The sequence below is a fragment of the Rhincodon typus genome, chromosome 2 (genome assembly GCF_021869965.1).
Source record: "Rhincodon typus isolate 14 chromosome 2, sRhiTyp1.1, whole genome shotgun sequence".
NCBI classification, from domain to species: Eukaryota; Metazoa; Chordata; class Chondrichthyes; order Orectolobiformes; family Rhincodontidae; genus Rhincodon; species Rhincodon typus.
Genome location: NC_063333.1, coordinates 35,144,576 through 35,163,993, shown reverse-complemented (window position 1 = coordinate 35,163,993; position 19,418 = coordinate 35,144,576). Strand labels below are relative to the sequence as shown.

Sequence of the window (19,418 nt, the reverse complement as noted above, 5' to 3'; positions counted from 1 at the left end):
AAGAAATTAGAGATGCCTGTGATAAGGGAATATCGATGATCATGGGCGATTTTAATCTGCACATAGACTGGGCAAATCAAATTAGCTGTAGAAGAGGAATTCCTGGTGTGTATGCAGGATGGTTTTCTTGAGCAATATGGAGAGAGCAGGCCATCTTAGACTGGGTACTGTGTAATTAGAAGGGCAACATCGCCAGCCTAGCTGTGCTGAGACCCCTTGGGGATGAGCTACCATAACGTGATAGAATTTTTTATCAAGGTGGAGAATGAGGTAATTGATTCAGAGAGTAGGGTGGTGAATCTTAATAAAGGAAACTATGAGGATATGAGATGTAAGTTGACCTTGACAGATTGGGGAGAGTTACTTAAAGGGATGACAGTGGACAGGCAATGACAAACATTCGAGGAATGTGTGGAGGAACTGCAACAACTTCCTGTCTGTCACAAAAGCAAAATGGGTAAGAGGGCCAATCCATGGCTTACAAATGAAATTAGAGATATACTCCTCCTTGGATCAGAGACTACAGATTGGCCAAGAAAAATAATATGTCTGCGGATTGGGAACAGTTTAGAATTCAACAAAGAAGGACCAAGGGATTGAATAAGAAGGGGAAAATACAGTACAAAAGTAAGCTTGCAGAGAATGGTATGTAGATAGTCCAACTAGGAAAGGGGCCGTTCTGGACCTAGTACTGGGGAGTGAGCCTGGCCTGGTGGTTGACATCTCAGTAGCGGAGCAGCTCTGGAACAGTGATCACAATTCAGTAAGCTTTAAGGTACTGATGAATAAAGATAGGTGTAGTTGTCAGGTGAAGGTGCTAAATTGGGGGAAGGCTAATTACAACAATAGGGTGGCACGGTGACTCAGTGGTTAGCACTGCTGCCTCACAGCACCAGGGACCCAGGTTCGATTCCAGCCTTAGGCAACTATCTCTGTCTCTGTGGAGTTTGCACATTTTCTCCGTGTCTGCGTGGGTTTCCTCCGGGTACTCCAGTTTCCTCCCACAGTCCAAAGGTGTGCAGATTAGGTGGATTGGCCATGCTAAATTGCCTGTAGTGTTCAGGGATACGTAGATTAGGTGTGTTACAGGGGTATGGGTCTGGGTGGGATGCTGTGAGGGTCGGTGTGGACCTGTTGGGCCGAAGGGCCTATTTCCACACTGTAGGGATTCTATGATCTATGATCTATGATCTATGATTAGACAGGAACTGAAGAATGTAGATTGGACGCAGATGTTTGAGGGCAAATCAACATATGGTATGTGGGAGGTTTTCAAGTGTAAGTTGCTGGGAACTCAGAACCGGCATGTTCTTTTAAGGATGAAGGATAAGCATGGCAAGTTTAGAGAACCTTGGATAACGAGAGATATTGTGAGCCTAATCAAAAAGGAAAAGTAAGCATTTATCAAGACTAGGAGGCTGGGACCACATGAAGCAAGGGTGGAATACAAGGAAAGTTGAAAGAACTTAAGCAAGGAGTCAGGAGGGCTAAAAGGGGTCAAGAAAAGTCATTGGTCAACTGGATTAAGGAAAATCCCAAGGCTTTTTATACATATATAAAGAGCAAGAGGATAGCCAGGCAGAGGGTTGGCCCACTCAAGGGAAGGGAATTTATGTGTGGGGCCAGAGGAAATGGGCGAGGTATTAAATGAATACTTGGCGTCAGTATTCACTGTAGAGGACTTGGTGGATGATGAGTCTGGGGAAGGGTGTGTAGATTGTTTGGGTCATGTTGAGATCAAAAGGGAGGAGGTAATGGGGGTCTTGAAAAACATTAAGGCAGACAAGTCCCCAGGGCCTGATGGGATATACCCCAGAATACTGAGAGAGGCAAGGGAGGAAATTGCTGGGGCCTTGAGGGAAACCTTTGTATCCTCGCTGGCTACAAGGGAGGTCCCAGAGGATTGGAGAATAGCCAATGTTGTTCCTTTGTTTAAGAAAGATGGCAAGGATAATCCAGCCAGAACATAGAACAGTACAGCACAGTACAGGACCTTCGGCCCATGATGTTGTGCCGACCTGTTATCCTACTAAGATCAATCTACCCTGCAGCTAATTACAGGCTGATGAGCCTTACGTCAGTGGTAGGGAAATTATTGGAGAGGATTCTTCAAGACAGGATTTACTCCCACTTGGAAATCAGTGGGCGTATTAGCAAAAGACAGCATGGTTTTGTGAAGGGGAGGTCATGTCTCTCTAACTTTTTTGAGGAAGTGACGAAGATGATCAATGAGGGTAGGGCAGTGGATGTTGTCTGCATGGACTTCAGTAAGGCGTTTGACAAGGTCCTTCATGGCAGGCTGATACAGAAGGTAAAGTCGCATGGGGTCAGAGGTGAGCTTGCAAGATGGATAAAAAAACTGGCTCGGCCATAGAAGACAGAGGGTAGCAGTGGAAGGGTGCGTTTCTGAATGGAGGGCTGTGACTAGTGGCCTTCCTCAGGGATGAGCGTTGGGACCTTTGCTATTTGTAGTGTATATAAATGATTTGAAGGAGAATGTAACTGGTCTGATTAGTAAGTTTGTCGATGACACAAAGGTTGGTGGAATTGCGGATAGCGATGAGGACCATCAAAGGATACAGCTGGATATAGATCGGTTGGTGACTTGAGCAGTGAGATGGCAGATGGAATTTAATCCGGAAAAATGTGAGTTAATACATTCTGGAAGGTCTAATCCAGATGGAAAATATACAGTAAATGGTGGAACCCTTAAGAGTACTGATAGGCAGAGGGATCAGGGTGTACAGGTACATAGGTCACTGAAAGTGGCAACGCAGGTGGTCAACAAGGCACAAAGCATGCTTGCCTTCATCGGCCTGGGCATTGAGTTTAAAAATTGGCAGGTAATGTTGCAGCTTTATAGAACCTTAGTTAGATTGCATTTGGAATATTGTGTTCAATTCTGGTCACCACACTTCCAGGAGGATAGTGGTGGCTTTGGAGAGGGTACAAAAATGATTTACCAGTTCTGAGGAAGGGTCACTGGACCCGAAACGTTAACTCTGTTTTCTCCTCCACAGATGCTGCCAGACCTGCTGAGCTTTTCCAGCAACTTTGTTTTTGTTCCTGATTTACCAGGATGTTGCCTAGTATGGAGGGCATTAGCTATGAGGAGAGGTTGGAGAAACTTGAGTTGTTCTCACTGGAACGACGAAGGCTGAGGGGTGACCTGATAGAAGTGTACAAGATTATGAAGGTCATGGATAGACTGGACAGTCAGAAGCTTTTTCCCAGGATGGAAGAGTCAGTTACCAGGGGCCATGGGTTTAAGATGCGCGGGGCAAGGTTTAAAGGTGATGTACGAGGCAAGTTTTTTTACACAGAGAGTGGTGGGTGCCTGGAACTCGCTGCCAGGGGAGGTAGTGGAAGCAGACACTAGAGTGATGTTTAAAGGGCGTCCTGACAAATACATGAATAGGATGGGAATAAAGGGATATGGTCCCTGGAAGGATAGGAGGTTTTAGTTGTGACGGACAGCATGTTGGTGCAGGCTTGGAGGGCCAAAGGGCCTGTTCTTGTACTGTAATTTTCTTTGTTTGTTCTTTGGAACATAAAGACTGACTTTAAGAGTTTCTATAGGTACGTGAAAAGAAAGAGATTGGTGAAGACAATTGTAGGTCCCCTACAGACAGAAATGGGGTAATGTTTAATAGGAGACAAAGAAATGGCTGAGCAACTGAATACATAATTTGCTTTTGTCTTAACGAAAAACACACACAAATCAGATGCCAGAAATGTTGGAGAATGCAAGATTAGTGAGAGGGAAGAATTGAGGGAGATCAATATGAGTAGAGAAATGGTGCTGGGAAAATTGATGGGACTGAAGGCAGATAAATCCCCAGGACTTGAAAATCTGCATCCCAGAGTACTTAAGGAAGTGGCTGTAGAAATAGTGGATGTGTTGATGGCCATCTCCAAGGATTCTATAGACTCTGAGACAGTCCCTGCAAATTGGAGGGTAGTGAATGTCACTCGAATATTCAAAAAGGGAGGTAGAGAGAAAATAGGGAGTTATAGATCAGTAACCCTAATATCGGTAGTGGGGAATATTCTCGAATTCATTATCAAGGACTTTATAGCGGAGCATTTAGAAAGCAGTAGCAGGATCAGACAGAGTCAGCATGGATTTATGAAGGAGAAATCATGCTCAACAATCTGTTGGAATTCTATGAAGATGCAGAGTTAACAAGGGGGACCTCGTCAATATGGTAAATTTGGACCTTCAGAAAGCGTTTGACAAAGTCTTGCAACAGATTAATGCGCAAGATTATAGCGCATGGGATTGGGCGAAGTGTATTGTGATGGATAGAAAGCTGGTTGGCAGAGAGGAAACAAAGAGTAGGAATTAATGGGTCCTTTTCAAATTGGCAGGCAGTAACAAGTGGGATGCCACAAGGATTGGTGCTGGGACCCCAGCTATTCACAATATATATTAATGATTTGGATGAGGGAACAAAATGTAACATCTCCAAGTTTGCAGATGATACCAAGTTGGGTGGGAGGGTGAACTGTGACAAAGATGCAGAGATCCTTCAGCATGATCTGGACAGGTTGGGTCAGTGGGCTAATCAATGGCAGATGCAGTATAATTTGGATAAATGTGAAGTTATTCACTTTGGAAGGAAAAACAAGAAGGCAGATTACTAGAATGGTTATAAATTGGGAGAGGGGAGTGTACAGTGGGATCTGGGTGTCCTTGTGCACCAGTCGCTGAAGGTAAGCATGCAGGTGCAGCAGGCGCTAAAGAAGGCAAATGGTATATTGCCCTTCATTGTGAGAGGTTTTGAGTACAGGAGCAGGGATGTGTTGTTGCAGCTATACAAGGCCTTGGCGAGGCCACACCTAGAATATTGCGTGCAGTTTTGGTCTCCTTTTCTGAGGAAGGATGCTCTTGCTCTCGAGGGAGGGCAGTGAATGTTTACCAGGCTGATTCCGAGGATGGTGGGACTAATGTATGAGGAGTGATTGACTAATTAGGATTGTTTTCGCTGGAGTTCAGACAAATGAGAGGGGATCTCATAGAGTCTTATAAACTTCTAACAGGACTAGACCGGGTAAATGCAGGGAGATGTTCCTGATAGTGGGTGTGTCCAGAACCAAGTTCACACACTAAGGATTCAGGCATACCATTTAGGATAGAGATGAGGAGACATTTTTTCATCCAAAGAGTGGTGAGCCTGTGGAATTCATTACCACAGGAAGTAGTTGATGCCAAAACATTGAATGTATTCAAGAGGCGACTAGATATAGCACTTGGGCGAATGGGATTAAAGGTTATGGGGAGAAAGCAGGATTAGGCTGAGATTTGGACAATCAGCCATGATTGTGATGAATGTCAGAGCAGGCTCGATGGACTGAATGGCCTCTTCCTGCTCCTATGTTCTATGTTTCTGTTTCTATATACTAGCAACTTATTGGTCAGCCTGCTGTTGAAAATACTTTCATCGTAGAAATCCTTCAGTTGCAGTTATGAGATTCACAGATTCTTAGATTTTTGGGATTGTAGCTTTAAATGGAGGGTAAATAAAGGTGGTTATGTGGCTTGTATTGCTCTCTGCCTGACAGAAAACCTAAGTGGTTTGCTTTTTCAAAAATAAATGAAGGTCACAAATCTTTTTCTGAGAGGAGAATGTGCAAGGTATTGCATAGCTTCTACAGTGACAATGTAGCAGTCTCTGAGTTTGCGAATGAATTGTGTCTGAGTCTCCCAAAGCTCCAGAAAGCTCATGAAAGCACTGAGTTTGTAAATAGTTAAGCAGTAAGATGTCCTTTTATTTCCAAGATTGAAGCAAATTATGGCCAAATTTAGCTAATTAGGAGCATTTCTATCAGAATCTAAAAATAAAATGTATCAAATTGCTGTGGGGGAAAAGAGCATGGAAGCTATTTTTGAAATCAGGTACTGGTTACCCTACAAACTGAAGAATACAGCATATTGGGGTTCTGTGCCATCAAGCAATTTGACAAGGTGAGCTACTAGGGTCAGATATAGGAAAGAATTGGTCTCCAGTGAAGGAGATGTATCTTGCAACAATTTTGGGAAATTTATCCTTACATGATTATATGATGAATCAAGACCAGACTTTAGTGCTGGTAGTGGATTTAAGAAACTCTGTCAAAGTTGAGAAGAGCACCTGGAGATGGTTGTTCAAAGTTGCTATTCAGTGGAATGAGTATACTAGAACCCACTCGAAGTTGGGAGCAACTGCGGATTGATTGTAAAAGGTCTGTAATTCCATGGAGCGTCTGATGGGTGTTGAGTATAAAAAGAAAATACGATTTTCTGTCATGTAAAGTGAATGGTGCCTCCAAAAAAGAGTGTTTAGCCCCCATCTTATTTTAGTCATTTGTTACAATAAAACAGTTAATTAAAATCTTGTCATCTTTCAATTAGTAACTGGAAATTTGAATTGCTTTAAAAATGATTAGTCCCTAGGGAAGTTGTAGCAATGCAAACCCTTCATGCTTGAGTCTCCAAACAGTTGGGAAACTCTCGTGTTTAGACTTTACTGTGCTATGTAAAGTCTACTAATCAGGATACAGTTTATCTAAGCCAGAACAAAGGTCAAGTCTCAAAGTTGACACATGTGCAATGGATTTTGGTAAATTTAAAGCAAAATATAGAACAGAGAGCAAATAGCCTTGCCACTTGTACAACCTTCCAACTGTACTATGTCACTGTGTTGATTTTTTTTGGAGAATATTGGAATTGATACCCTGACGAGAATATTAATTACTAGCACAAATCTTTATCTTGGCATCCTTTAACTCTTCTTCAAGCTGGTGTCTTGTGTTTAACTGCCCTGGTTATGCATAAGTCAATGATGTCTAAATTTATAGGAGCATAGGAACAGGAGTGGGTCATTTAACCTCTCAAGCCTGTTATGCCATTCACTGAAACCATGGCTTTGAAACCATGAAGGCATAACCCTTTAATGCCTTTTGCTTAACAAAAAAAAATCTCTGACTTAAAATCAACATCTGATCTAGCATCAACTGCTGTTTGTGGAGGAGAGTTCCAAACATTTAGTTTTCTGTGTAGAAGTGCTTCCTAACATCTCCCCTGAACAGTCTGCCCCTAATGTCTAGACTATGGTCCCTTAGCTCTGGTTCTAGAATCTCCAACTAATGGAAATAGTTTGTCTATCCTGTCTTTTCCTGTTAATATCTTGAATACTTCAATCGAAACAGGTCTAATTTGTATAATCTCTTCTCATAACTTAACCCCCGACATGCAAGTATCATTCTCGTAAATCGAAACCCTCCGATATATCGTTCCTAAGGTGGGTTGCCCAGATTTGTTCATGGTACTCCAAGTGGGGTCTACCCAGAGTTTTGTAAAGCTGCAGCGTGGCTTTAGCATCTTTGTACTCCAGCCCTCTAGATATAGGGGGAGGCAATGGGCTAGTGGTATTATTGTTGGAGTGTTATTCCAGAGACCCAGATAACGTTCTGGGGAGCCAGGTTCAAATCCTGCCACTGCAGATGGTGGAATTTGAATTCAATAAATATCTGGAATTAAGAATCTAACGATGACTGTGAATCCATTGTCGATTGTCGGAAAAACCCATCTGGTTCACTAATGTCCTTTATGGAAGACAACTGCCCATCCTTACCTGATCTGGCCTACATGTGACTCCAGACCCACAGCAATGTGGTTGACTCTTAACTGCCCTCTGGGCAATTAGGGACGGGCAATAAATGCTGCCTCACCAGCGACGCCCTCATCCCATGAATGAACTAAAAAAAAAAGGCCAGCATCCCACTAATCATCTTGATTATTTCTGCATGTGTTCGTGACACTTTAAAGATCTATGCACCTGAACCCCCAAGTCTCTTTGAACATCCTCTGTATTTAACTTTACACTATCTAGAAAGTACCCTGATGTATTCTTTTTCAGTCCAAAATAGATAATCTCACATCTGCTTACACTGAAATCCATCTGTCAGTTTTGCCCATTCACTTAGTCTATTAATTTCCTTTAGTTTTATGCCATCAACTACACTGTCTACAATACTGCCAACATTGTATCATCAACAAATTTGGAATTATGACATTCTATGCAATTATCCAAGTCATTAATAAAAATGTGAATAAACGAGGCCCTAACGTAGATCCTTGTGGGATACCACTGGTCACATCTTGGTGATTTTGAGTACCTTCTCTTTATCCTTGCTTTCTGTCATCTTTCACTCAACCAATTTTCTAGCCATATCAATAACTTTTCCTCAATTCTGTGGGCTTCTACCTTTAGTTAACAATAATGGAATCAGCTGAAGCTACAAATTAATTATTTTTTCCTTATTAATGATCAGACATCAGAATTGTGAACTGACCAATTGTTTATTAACGTTAGAATATCAATGAGCAAAACATAAGAATTGAGAATACCAGAGACAGGGTTACTTGACAATGTAAATGGAGTTCTGAAGACAGTTCAGTTTCTTCACTATAATTCAATGGTGACTGCGCATTATAAATTTGGAGTTGAGTTTATGATAAGTTATACAAATTCATGATATATCTTCAGAATTAGATTCCTTAAGCTGATTATAGCTTTTTCCAGTAGTTAATTTAAAGTGATTGTACTTAGCAATATTTCCAAAACTTTTATAGACCCGTTCTGTGAGCTTGTGTCGATTGTTACAATCTCTGTAGCCAGCAACAACATTTTAAAGAGAAATTTGCATTTCCACGTGTTAGCTGAAACAATGATACATCAAGACTTTACATTTTACTTGTTTTTATAGTAGGAAATGACTGGTAAAAAATCATTTACTATAAAGCATTTTCTTTTGTAGGCAACTAAACTGCTTTTCTTTTCTTTACTTTACTTCTCCTTATCCCTCTGTGCAGGCTTTCCTATAAACACAACCTGTGCAGAAGTATAAGTATTTTATGGCAAACAGTTTATGATTACTTCCCTTTTACCTTGCTAACTGGTTAACTCCTAATTCTAGGACTGCCTTTCGCTGTGAGTTCTGCATAGTGAAGTTTGAGCTAGCGTTCTCTCTGCTTAAATTGTAGGCCAGATTTAATTTTCTTGCTTGCTGTCAATTTCCCAGTTGTGTGTTCTATGGCCAAGACAAAACTACAATTTGTTTGTCTGTGATTTGCTCGTGTTTATAGGAAAGCCTGTAACTTAATCTCAAAAATTGTTTCATCTTCCCCATAGCAATGGAGACATTATTATCGCTGTTTTGGATACTGATTTAATTAGTCATCTTTGAGTCAAATTCTTTTTAATCTTGTAAGGCGTAGTTACAGTATCAGTACTTAGAATTATAATACCTTTCTGGAAGTTTTGGGGGCTAATCATGCTATGCTCCATACCTGCTGGCATTGTCTCTGAGAATGAAAACCTTCCATCTCATCTCTTTCAATAAAACCATCTCAGTTTTCCTCAGGCCTGTAACAATTAAATGACTCTGGTTAGGCCACTTCTGGCATACTGCATTCAGTTCTCGTCTCCCTACTATAGGATAGGTGTTGTGAAACTTTGAAAGGATTCTGAAAAGACTTAGAAGGATATTGCCAGGGTTGGAGGGTTTGAGCTAGAGGGAGAGGCTGAATAGGCTGGAGCTATTTTCCCTGAAGCATCAGAGGCTGAGGGGTGACCTTCGAAAAGTTTATAAAATCATGAAGCTCATGGATAGGGTGAGTAGCTAAGGTCTTTTCCCAGGTGTATGGGAGTCCCAAACTAGAGGGCATAGGTTTAAGGTGAGAGGGGAAAGATTTAAAAGGGACCTAAGGGGCAACATTTTCATGCAGAGGGTGGTGCTTGTATGAAATCAGCTGCCAGATGAGGTGGTGGAGGTTGGTACAGTTACTATGTTTAAAAGGTATCTGGTTGAGTATAAGAGTAGGAAAGGTTTAGAGGGATATGGGCCAAATGTTGGCAAATGGGGTTCAACATCTGGGCATGGACAATTGGACCAAAGGTTCTGTTTCTATGCTGTACATCTCTATGACTCAATGACTTCGGATTACTGTCAGGCAGACTCCAACAAAGATTACACAACTCCTTTGCTCTATTTATATTTGCACTCCCAAAATATAGTGATCTTGTAAATGAAGACATATCCTAAAGCATAATCTTCTAAATTTCACAACTGTAATGGGATAAATTGCCTTCCTCTGCCTGATTTACCTAACAGAGTTATAGTTGTGCATTAGATAATCCACTGCTTCCTATGGGGAATGAGATATTTGATCAAATATTATCTTGCTTTGACATCCATAACATTGTGATTTTCCATAATTGAAAAGAAATGTTAAGATGCTACATATTTTCTTGCTTTCTTACTGTTTTGTTCCCCTTTGTGAAAGCAGAGAGATATTAACATTGGAGGTAATCCAGAGAAGGTTCGCTAATATTATCCCAGGTGTGGAGGGATTTTCTTTATAAGGGTAGGTTAAGCAGGTTGGGCTCATACTCATTGTGGTTTAGCAAAATGAGAGGAAACATTATTGCATGAGATTCTTCAGGTACTTGACAGCAAATATATGGAGAGCCATTTTCCCTTTGGGGAAATTCTAGGACCACAGGAAAAAATGTCAAAGCGGTCACCCATTAAAGACAGAGATGAGGAGAGCTTGAGAGGCTAGGTCATTAAGTGTATTTTTAAATAGCAAGGAAATTGAGGGTTATGTGGATAAAATAAGATACTGAGGTTGAAGATTATCAGATTAGCCAGCCATGGTCTAATTGAATGGAAGAGAAGACTCAATGGGCAGAATGGCCTACTTCTAGAGCAAAGACTAATGAACATTACAAAACAATACAGCACAAGAGCAAGCCTTTCAGCCCACCAAGCCCACGCCAACCTGTACCTATGTCTTATGATCTTAAGGTTAGAATAGCCAAAACTGGTGATAAAACAGAATTGAAGGCTTTTTTTTTGTTTATAGTAACAAGTGGGGACAGAATGATTGTGATTAGGGATATGGGTGGGACTTGACTATTCAAGGATATTTGATATTTTGGAAAGAGATGCTAATATGTTCAATGACCCAACCTCCATTATTCACTGGGGAAGAGAATTCATTCTTTCTCATTTCTGTCTTAATTGGGGAATCCTCTTATTTTGAAATTGTGTCCCCTAGTTCTAGATTTCCCCCATGAAGAGAAACATGCAGTAGGTGTCAACCTTGTCAAGTCCCCACAGAATGCTGGTTTCAATAAGATCCTCTCCTGTCCTTTGAAACTCCTACAAGTGTGGGCTCAATCCGTTCAAACTTTCCTGGTAAGACAAACCAGATTAATTCCAGCAGTCGAGTCAACATTCTGTAATCTGCCTCCAGAACAAGTGCATCACTTCTTAAGTCAAGTGACCAAAATTGCATGTGGTTTCACTGATATCCTGTACAGTAGTAGCGAGACTTCCTTAATGTTATAGTCATAGAGTTATACAGCATAGAAACAGGCCCTTCGAGCCACCATGCCTATGCCAAACAACAAACAAAAAAACCACACTGATCCCATTTACGTGCACTTGGTCCATAGCCTACTATTCCCTGGGTTTTTAAGTACTTATCCAAATGCTTCTTTTATACTTGTTTGCTATTTCTTATTATCTTATGAAAGACATGTTCACTTATGCTGTTGTCTGTTCAAAATCTTTGCTTCTCTCTTTCTCCTTTTAATGCTTCCAGTAGGCTACTTCACTTTATGTATATGAGTTCCCTGTTCAATTGCCAGTGGAAGCAATGTCTCAGTATTTATTTGTCGTAAACTCAAGCACAACATTTTTATGTTTTGGATATTTTCTAGTCAACCTGTTCAGAAATGTTATTTCATACCTCTGGAACAGGTGGGCTTTGAACCCAGGCCTTTTGGCTCACAGGTGGGACACTACCACTGCACCACAAGTATCCTTAGCACAATTCTTTTAATGCCATTCCAACTCTCCACTTTGCAGTTACTGGGGATGCTAGAGCACTGAGTAAATTTAAGTAGGAGACGGATTTTTAATTAGTAATGGGTTGAAGAGTTATGGACAGTGGGCAGGCAAGTGGAGTTAGGAACAAAAGCATCAGTTTATATAACATCAGTTTTCCCAGCCATCATCAGTTCTGAGGAAGGGTCACCGGACCCGAAATGTTAACTCTGTTTTTTCCTTCACAGATGCTGCCAGACCAAACGGCAACTTCTGTTTTTGTTCCTGATTTACAGCATCCACAGTTCTTTCATTTTTTATTAAGTGGAGTTGGGGTCAAGATGAGATCAGCCATGATCATATCCGATGACAGAGCAAGTCTGAGGGACTGAATTGCCTACCCCTACACCTAGTTCTTATCCCACACCTGACTCATTCGCCTGTCTGCCCAAGTAACTTGATTCCAATCTTCATCTCTCCCCAATTGCTGGTACTCCTTTCCAAGCCACAATCCCTTGCCCTCAGTGCCTCTTTACCCTCTTTAAACGCAGTAATTTTTATCCCCAGTTCATTCCATCCTCTCTACGTTGCCTCCTTCCCAGTCTTCCCCAATCCAGAATCTATGAACCGATCAAGATCCTTACCTACTATCCTTATGGGGAATTAGCTTAACTTTCCTACCACAATAATAACATTACTGAACTGTGGCAATTGCCAGGTTATGGAATGGGGAAGATTGCTGATGTGGCAAATAGGTAAGTCCAGACTGTTCCCAGCAGTGCCCAGGAAGTTAAAGCTCCACAACTGATGACTCCTTGGCAGTTTCTATAGGGTCAGCATTCATAGCTTCCAAGGTGTTGTAGATCAGTAGTTTTCACACGTTATGCACTGTTCTTAAAAGATGCTCTTAAACAGGAGGCAAGAAAATAAAGCTAAAACACAATGATCAAAAACTCTCGCACTCTCTAATTTTAAATACGTTTTCATTTTGGTAACAAACTTGCATAAATGTTCAATACGCAGGTGAATATGTGAATGAGTATTAAGTTCACATATCCTCCAGTTATGATCTGTGTTGTTCATTTTACTAATCAAAATTGCACTAACCAAGTTAAGATTCCCAATTAGCCAAATGAAGAATTGTATTGAACCATCCTGGTAAAGATCAATACCTTGTCAGCTCTACTGTGAATTGAAAATTGTTAGACTGTAATGCATTAGTTTGTAACAGCAAATGTGCCAATTAGGCAGGGCACTTGTTGACTCTGTTACTTTCTGTTTTGATATAATATTTTGTAGAAGATTTGTTAGTATTCTTGCAGTTACATTCCATTTGCAATGTGATTTGCAGCTGTTTTAATTAAGATTTAGTTGATTTTTGAAAAGTGAAAATGTTAGTCTAATTAGGTTTTTCAAATGTCTTATTAAATAGGTTCATTTCAACCATCAAATGAGCTCATGCTGAAGTTCTACAGTTACTACAAGCAAGCAACCTTGGGGCCCTGCAACACAACCAGACCTGGCTTCTGGGACCTTATTGGCAAATACAAATGGTGATCACAATTATTGATTTAATTCACTGATTGTGTACAATTGTCTAGCTGTACTTGCAGATGCGTGGGAGCATTGCCCCCTGCAAGTTTTCCTTCAAGCCACACACCATCCTAACTTGGAAATATAACACCATCCCTTCACTCTTACTGGGTCAAAATCCTGGAACTGTCTCCTTAATGTCACTGTGGATATTTCTACACCTCAAAATCTGTAGTGGTTTAAGAAAGTAGCTTACTACCATCTTCATGGGCAATGAATGCTGCCCTAGTCAGTGAACCTCACATCCCTTTAAATGAATATGAATGAAAAGGGGCGAGGAGAATGGATAGGTGTAGATGGAGCGCAGAGAGAGAGAGATATGAAGGGGGTAGATAAAGAAGGGGATTATGAATAGCAGGGCAAAAGAAATGCTGAGTAAGTGACGAAGAAGAGCTAAGAGTGAGAAAATAGGTGAGCTGTTCTTAATGCAATCCATGTAGTGCGAAAATGAGCCTAGGAGTACATAAGACTGAGTGATTTTTAGTTCTGTCTCCAATTATCTGTTCATCTCTCCCCTTCTCAATACCCCTCCCAACTTCACCTTCAACATAAATACCATTTTTTTCCGAGCAACTAACAGTTTTGATGAAGAGTCATTGGACTTAAAACATTAACTCTGCTTTCTTCCCACAGATGCTGCCAGACCTGTTGAGTTTCTCCGTCAATCTTTGTTTTTGTTCCAGATCTCCAGAATCCCCAGTTCTTTGTTTTACTTTAGGGACATAACTTTTAATGTTAGAACCACGTCATTCAGACAGTGATGTCAGGTTGCAATTCTTCATAAAGGGAAAGAGAAACTTTTTCCTTGTTGAGGCTAGGTCAGTTGAAAACTTAAGAACCTAACAATCTCTAAATTACTTCTGCTCAATGCTTTTACTGTATTTGCAATCACTGCTCTTGAATACTGTTAGAGACAGTTGGTGAATTGTAGTTGATTTGATAATATCTTTTAATTCAATGCTTCTTTCTCAAGATCATTGTGCTTTTTCAAACCCCTATTAAGCTCCTGATGTGAATATTTTATATTGGTCAACTTTAGTATTTTGACCACACATATTTTGTGGGTCGGTGCTAAAATAAAAATAAATTGCTGCATTTTTGGCATGTTTTGAGACCAAATCTAGCTGGCAACTTATTTTAACTCCAGCCATTATGATTCATTTTCAGTATATGCCATTATCGCAGCTCTTTGTACAAATATTAATGTACAATGCACTTTGCAGCATTAGTGGTACATGCTTTTAAGCATTGACACTCAATTTCTCGGACAAATATTTCATTTTATGGGCCAAGTGTTTAGATATTTCATTTTATGGGCCAAGTGTTTTGAAATGTTTAGAATATTGATGTTAAATATAGTAAATAAGTGAAATTTATTTATTTTCAAACTATTTCCATGTTGTTTGAATCCTGATATTTTTAAGCTATATCACTGGACATCAGTTAAGATGCACATAATAGTAAGTATGAAATCATAAAAGTATATGCAGGAATAGGTTATTCGGTCTGCCAACATTTGCTTTGCCATTCAATTAAATCATGGTGGATCTGATTCTGACTTAACTTCACTTTTCTGTGTGTTCCTATTGAACAAATATCTATCTGAATCAGATGTGAATGAATTCAATGACTCAGCCTTCCACTGCTCTCTAGAGAAGAGAATTCCTCTTGTAGAAAATATTACCCTGTCTGTGTTTTAAGTGGGAGTCCTCTCATTTTTAAATTGTGTCCCCAGCTGTAGATTCCCCTATGAAAGGAGATATCCTCCAGCGTCTACCCTGTCAACCATTATAGCTACAACCTGCAGGTTTAGGTTTTACTCTTGGTTTTGAATTTTCTTTTTGTTTTCAGGTTGATTTGCACTTTGTGTTATGTGATAAAGGTTAATAATATATTGTATTTTGAGAATTTTGATTTGGCGTAGAGGTAAATGGGTATCCAGTCTGGGAACTTCTGATCCTGCGGCAACAGGGAAGGTCGGGTCTGGAAGGCAGTGGGGAGGCACGGAGGGGGTTTATCGGTTCGGGTCTGGGGTAGTTGTCATTTGGCTTGTGTGTGGTAAATTTATGGGTTCATCTTAAGAGTTACTCAGCAGTAGCCTATGTGTTTAATAGTCTAATTTTTCCTGAGCAATAGTTTTACTTAATTTCATTGGAGCCACGCAAAGACTTTAATTAAAATGGAGACTTTCAGAGGTTCCAGGCATAACAGAATTGCCAAGTGGAAAGTTCAGTTTCCTGGGCAATTTCTTCACTGTGTGCTGCAATTGGGATTCTGCAGGGTCCACATGCACGACTCCTATATATGCTGAAATAATGACTGCCTGACCAGTGGAAAATCCAGGCCTATGATTTCAGCTCAACTCCACTGGAGTACAGAGGGAGTGTTGCACTTTTAAAGTGTAGTTCCTGAAGATAAAATTTTAAAATGAGGCTCTATGAACTATTCCTTGAGCACGGTATCTCAAAGTAGATGGTCTTTTGACTCTCACCATTGTACAGTTTGTGGAGTATTAGTTTGTGTGAATTGGTTAGTAAATAAAAGGGCCTAAAATTCAAAAGCAATTCTTTGACTCTAAAGTGCTTTCAGGTATTTCCCAAAGACATAAGGTGTCCTGTATAAATGCAACTTTTCCTAAAGTCTAGACTAATTCTTTCTTGCTATAATGACTACCTTTTATATACATTCAGCAATGGTCAGTAGGTGATAGTTGGTAGTAATCAAGTGACGTAGCTCAGAATTTCTTTCCTTTTTCCTAATTTGGGGATTAAAAAAGAATCTTTAATGGAATGCTGCTGAGTAGGTCAACACGTGTTGCCTATCCCTAATTGCCCTTGAACAGAGTGGCTTGTTAGGCCATTTCACAGCATCGTAAAGAGTCAACCACACTGATGTGCAACTGCAGTATGTTGACCAAAATGGGTAAGGACAACAGATTTTCTTCCTTAAAGGACGTTAGTGACTCAAATATGACAACTGATGGCAGTCTCATGGTGACCATTGTTCAGACTAACTTTCAATCCCAGATTTTTATTGATTGAAATTAAGCTCCACTATGTTGTCAGAGCATTAGCTTGGGCTTCTGAAATTATGAGCCCAGTGGCTTTATCACTACATCACCATTTTCAGCTGTTCCATTCCTCCATTTAAAAAGTCAAAGTCAGAATAAAGTTATTTGCTTATGTTTCAGTATTTAGTACTAGACGTTCAGTATTATTTGAAACTTGGCAGAATCTCGAGCAGTCCATGTCCACAAGCTGTAGAACCAGCATGACAATTGGGCTTTGGTTGATATCTGGCAAGTAAATTGGTACCAATCAAGTAACAGGTAATGAATTCTTCCAAAAAGAGAAATCTAATCGTCTTCCACTAAATCTAATCATCTTACACTAAATGCCTCATCATTATTGAATCTCTTGCTCTCAATATACTGAGATAAATTTTATCAGAAACAGAACTGGATGAGCCTAAAAATACTGTGACATCAAGGACAAGAGGCTAGGAAATCTGCGTAACTCACCTCCTGTTCGCATTCTACAAGATACTTGTCAGAAGTGTGACTGAAGAATCTCAACATTATCCAGGATAAAAAAGCCTTCTTGATAGCACCTTATCCTTCATCTTCAATGTTCACTCCATCCCGTAAGCTGTTAAGCAGTGTGTACAATCTACAAGAGCAACTTGCTAAGGTTCCTTGAAAAGTACCTTCCAAAGCCTTGACCTATTTGGAAAGACTAGGTAGCTGATGCATGAGAACACTTGGACCTCCTAGTTCCTGTCAAAACTACATTGTCATCTCATTTCGCCGTTCCTTCGCTGAGTCAATATCTGGAACTTCCTGCCTTAATGGCACTGTGGGTGTACTTAGACAAAAAGGACTGCAGTGGTTCAAGAAGTCAGATCTCCACCACCTTTATTGAGGGTAATTAAGGCTGGACAGCAAATGCTGCATTCAGGAGTGACTCTCACTGCCCAAGAACAATATGCAAGTTACAACTGACAGAAGAGTGAGGCCTTTGTCCAACTACCTGGATTGAATTTACATGATCACCAACAATCTGTCCTGGTCCACCCAGGTTGATGCTACAGTCAAGAAAGCACAACAGCACCTCTACTTCCCCAGTAGGCTGAGTAAATTCGGCATGTCCACAATGACCCTTACCAATTTCTATAGATGCGTCTTAGAAAGCATTCAATCCGGATACATCACAGCTTGGCATGGCAGCTGCTCTGCCCAGGATCATAAGAAACTACAGAGAGTTGTAAATACAGGAAGGGCAGCCAACATAATCAAAGACCATTCCCCAACCCAGTTATAATCTCTTCCAATCTCTTCTGTCGGTCAGAAGTTACAAAAGCTCGAACACACATTTGAACAAATTCAAGAACAGCTTCTTCAATGCTGTTATTAGACTTCAGATTGGACTTCTCAATTTTAAATTTAATGCTCATCTCGCTCTGTGCACCTTCTCTGCAGCCGTAACATCACTTTGTTCTTCACTCTGTTCTATCACTGTAATGTGCTTCCTATGTTATGAACTGCCTGTATTACATGCAAAACAAAACTTTTCACTGTACCTAGGTACATGTGACAATAATAAATCAAATCAAAAAACATTAATCATGGAAGTTAAACGACAATATGGTAGCTCACAGAGCTACTGAATCCCTGGTTGGGAACATCATTTGAAGTTACAAAAACAGAAAATATTCAGTCGGTCTGGCAGTATCTATGACAAAAGAAAATGTTGACATACTAGATCTGACCTCTCATCAGTTGTACTGTCCAGTTATTTTGGAGCATAGTAAGTTCTTCTCTAACCTAACTACACCATTAAACCTATTCTAAACAATGTGAAGATGAGTGTAGACAATGTGAACTCTTCTTCCTTTTGTACTTCCCAATATATAAACACTTGGCATTTATATGTGTACTCCGGTTCATCTTTTGTAATTTTTTTTTTAAATTAAGCCAATTCTTTTTAAAATCTCAACTGATTTTGGCATCAAGGTCTTGATGGACTTTTAAAACTTGTTTGCAAGTTGCCCTCCATAGGAATTACACAGATCACAATTTTGAGATTAATGTATTTTGAAATGCCTCTTCTGAAATAAATCATCCTATATCTTCAAATCGGTTACTAATCTACCCTTTCCGATCATAAATATCAGCCTTAACGTTTTACTAATGTTGGCTGGAGGATGTGATAAAGGGATTCTTTCCTCATATAGACAGGAAATGTTCCTGATTGACAAGTGCATATCAGTTTCCATTTTGCATAGTATTATGATGTAGAAGCTGTATTTCTCTATGCAGACACATGGTTGCTCAGGTTAACCTTCACTAAATTTTAAGTGATAACTGTTTATTGTTTGACAAATTCTTGAATGCTGTGTTCATTTATTGTTCATGTTGTAATGTTCCTCATTATTTCATGTACAGATTTTAGCAGCAGGAAGCAGCAAGCAGGTGCTGGGGAATAAGATTCATAATTGTTTTGTCTTTGCTCCCTGACTGTTATCTAAGAGAGCTGAAATAAATTTGTTAGCTGTGTCAATAATTACTAGGTTTAGTACTTTGACAAATGAGCATGCTTTGTCTGAAGTAACCTTGGCTTTACTCACTCTCCAGCCATTGTTCTTCTGTTGCCTTCTCAAGTTTTAGTTTGATATTGCTACGCTAATGACTAGTCTTTCCCTCTATTAAAACTCTTACTTTACAATGGGAAATTTGCAATTAAAACTTGTGAAACAGTTTCTCCCATCTTAAATTCTAAAAGTTCACCATCCGTTTACTGTGCTATGAAATATCATGCACATTGAGATTTCCAATTCTCTTTTTGTTTAGCAGAAAAAGTTGCAGAAGCACTTATGTGCCAAAGCAACATGAGAAAGGGGAACAAAAAGAGAATTGGAAATCTCAATGTGCATGATATTTCATAGCA

General features: G+C 40.0%; 1 protein-coding gene across 1 annotated transcript in view; it reads left to right on the top strand.

Annotated features, from left to right (window-relative positions):
* The first annotated feature begins 13,312 nt into the window (after positions 1–13,312).
* The window catches only part of acbd5a (acyl-CoA binding domain containing 5a), a 51,282-nt gene continuing 45,176 nt past the window's right edge, over positions 13,313–19,418 (top strand). The window contains exon 1 of the mRNA XM_048613204.1: positions 13,313–13,433. Coding sequence (XP_048469161.1) covers positions 13,339–13,433 — 95 coding nt within the window. The 5' untranslated portion in view covers positions 13,313–13,338. The remainder of the gene's footprint in view (positions 13,434–19,418) is intronic.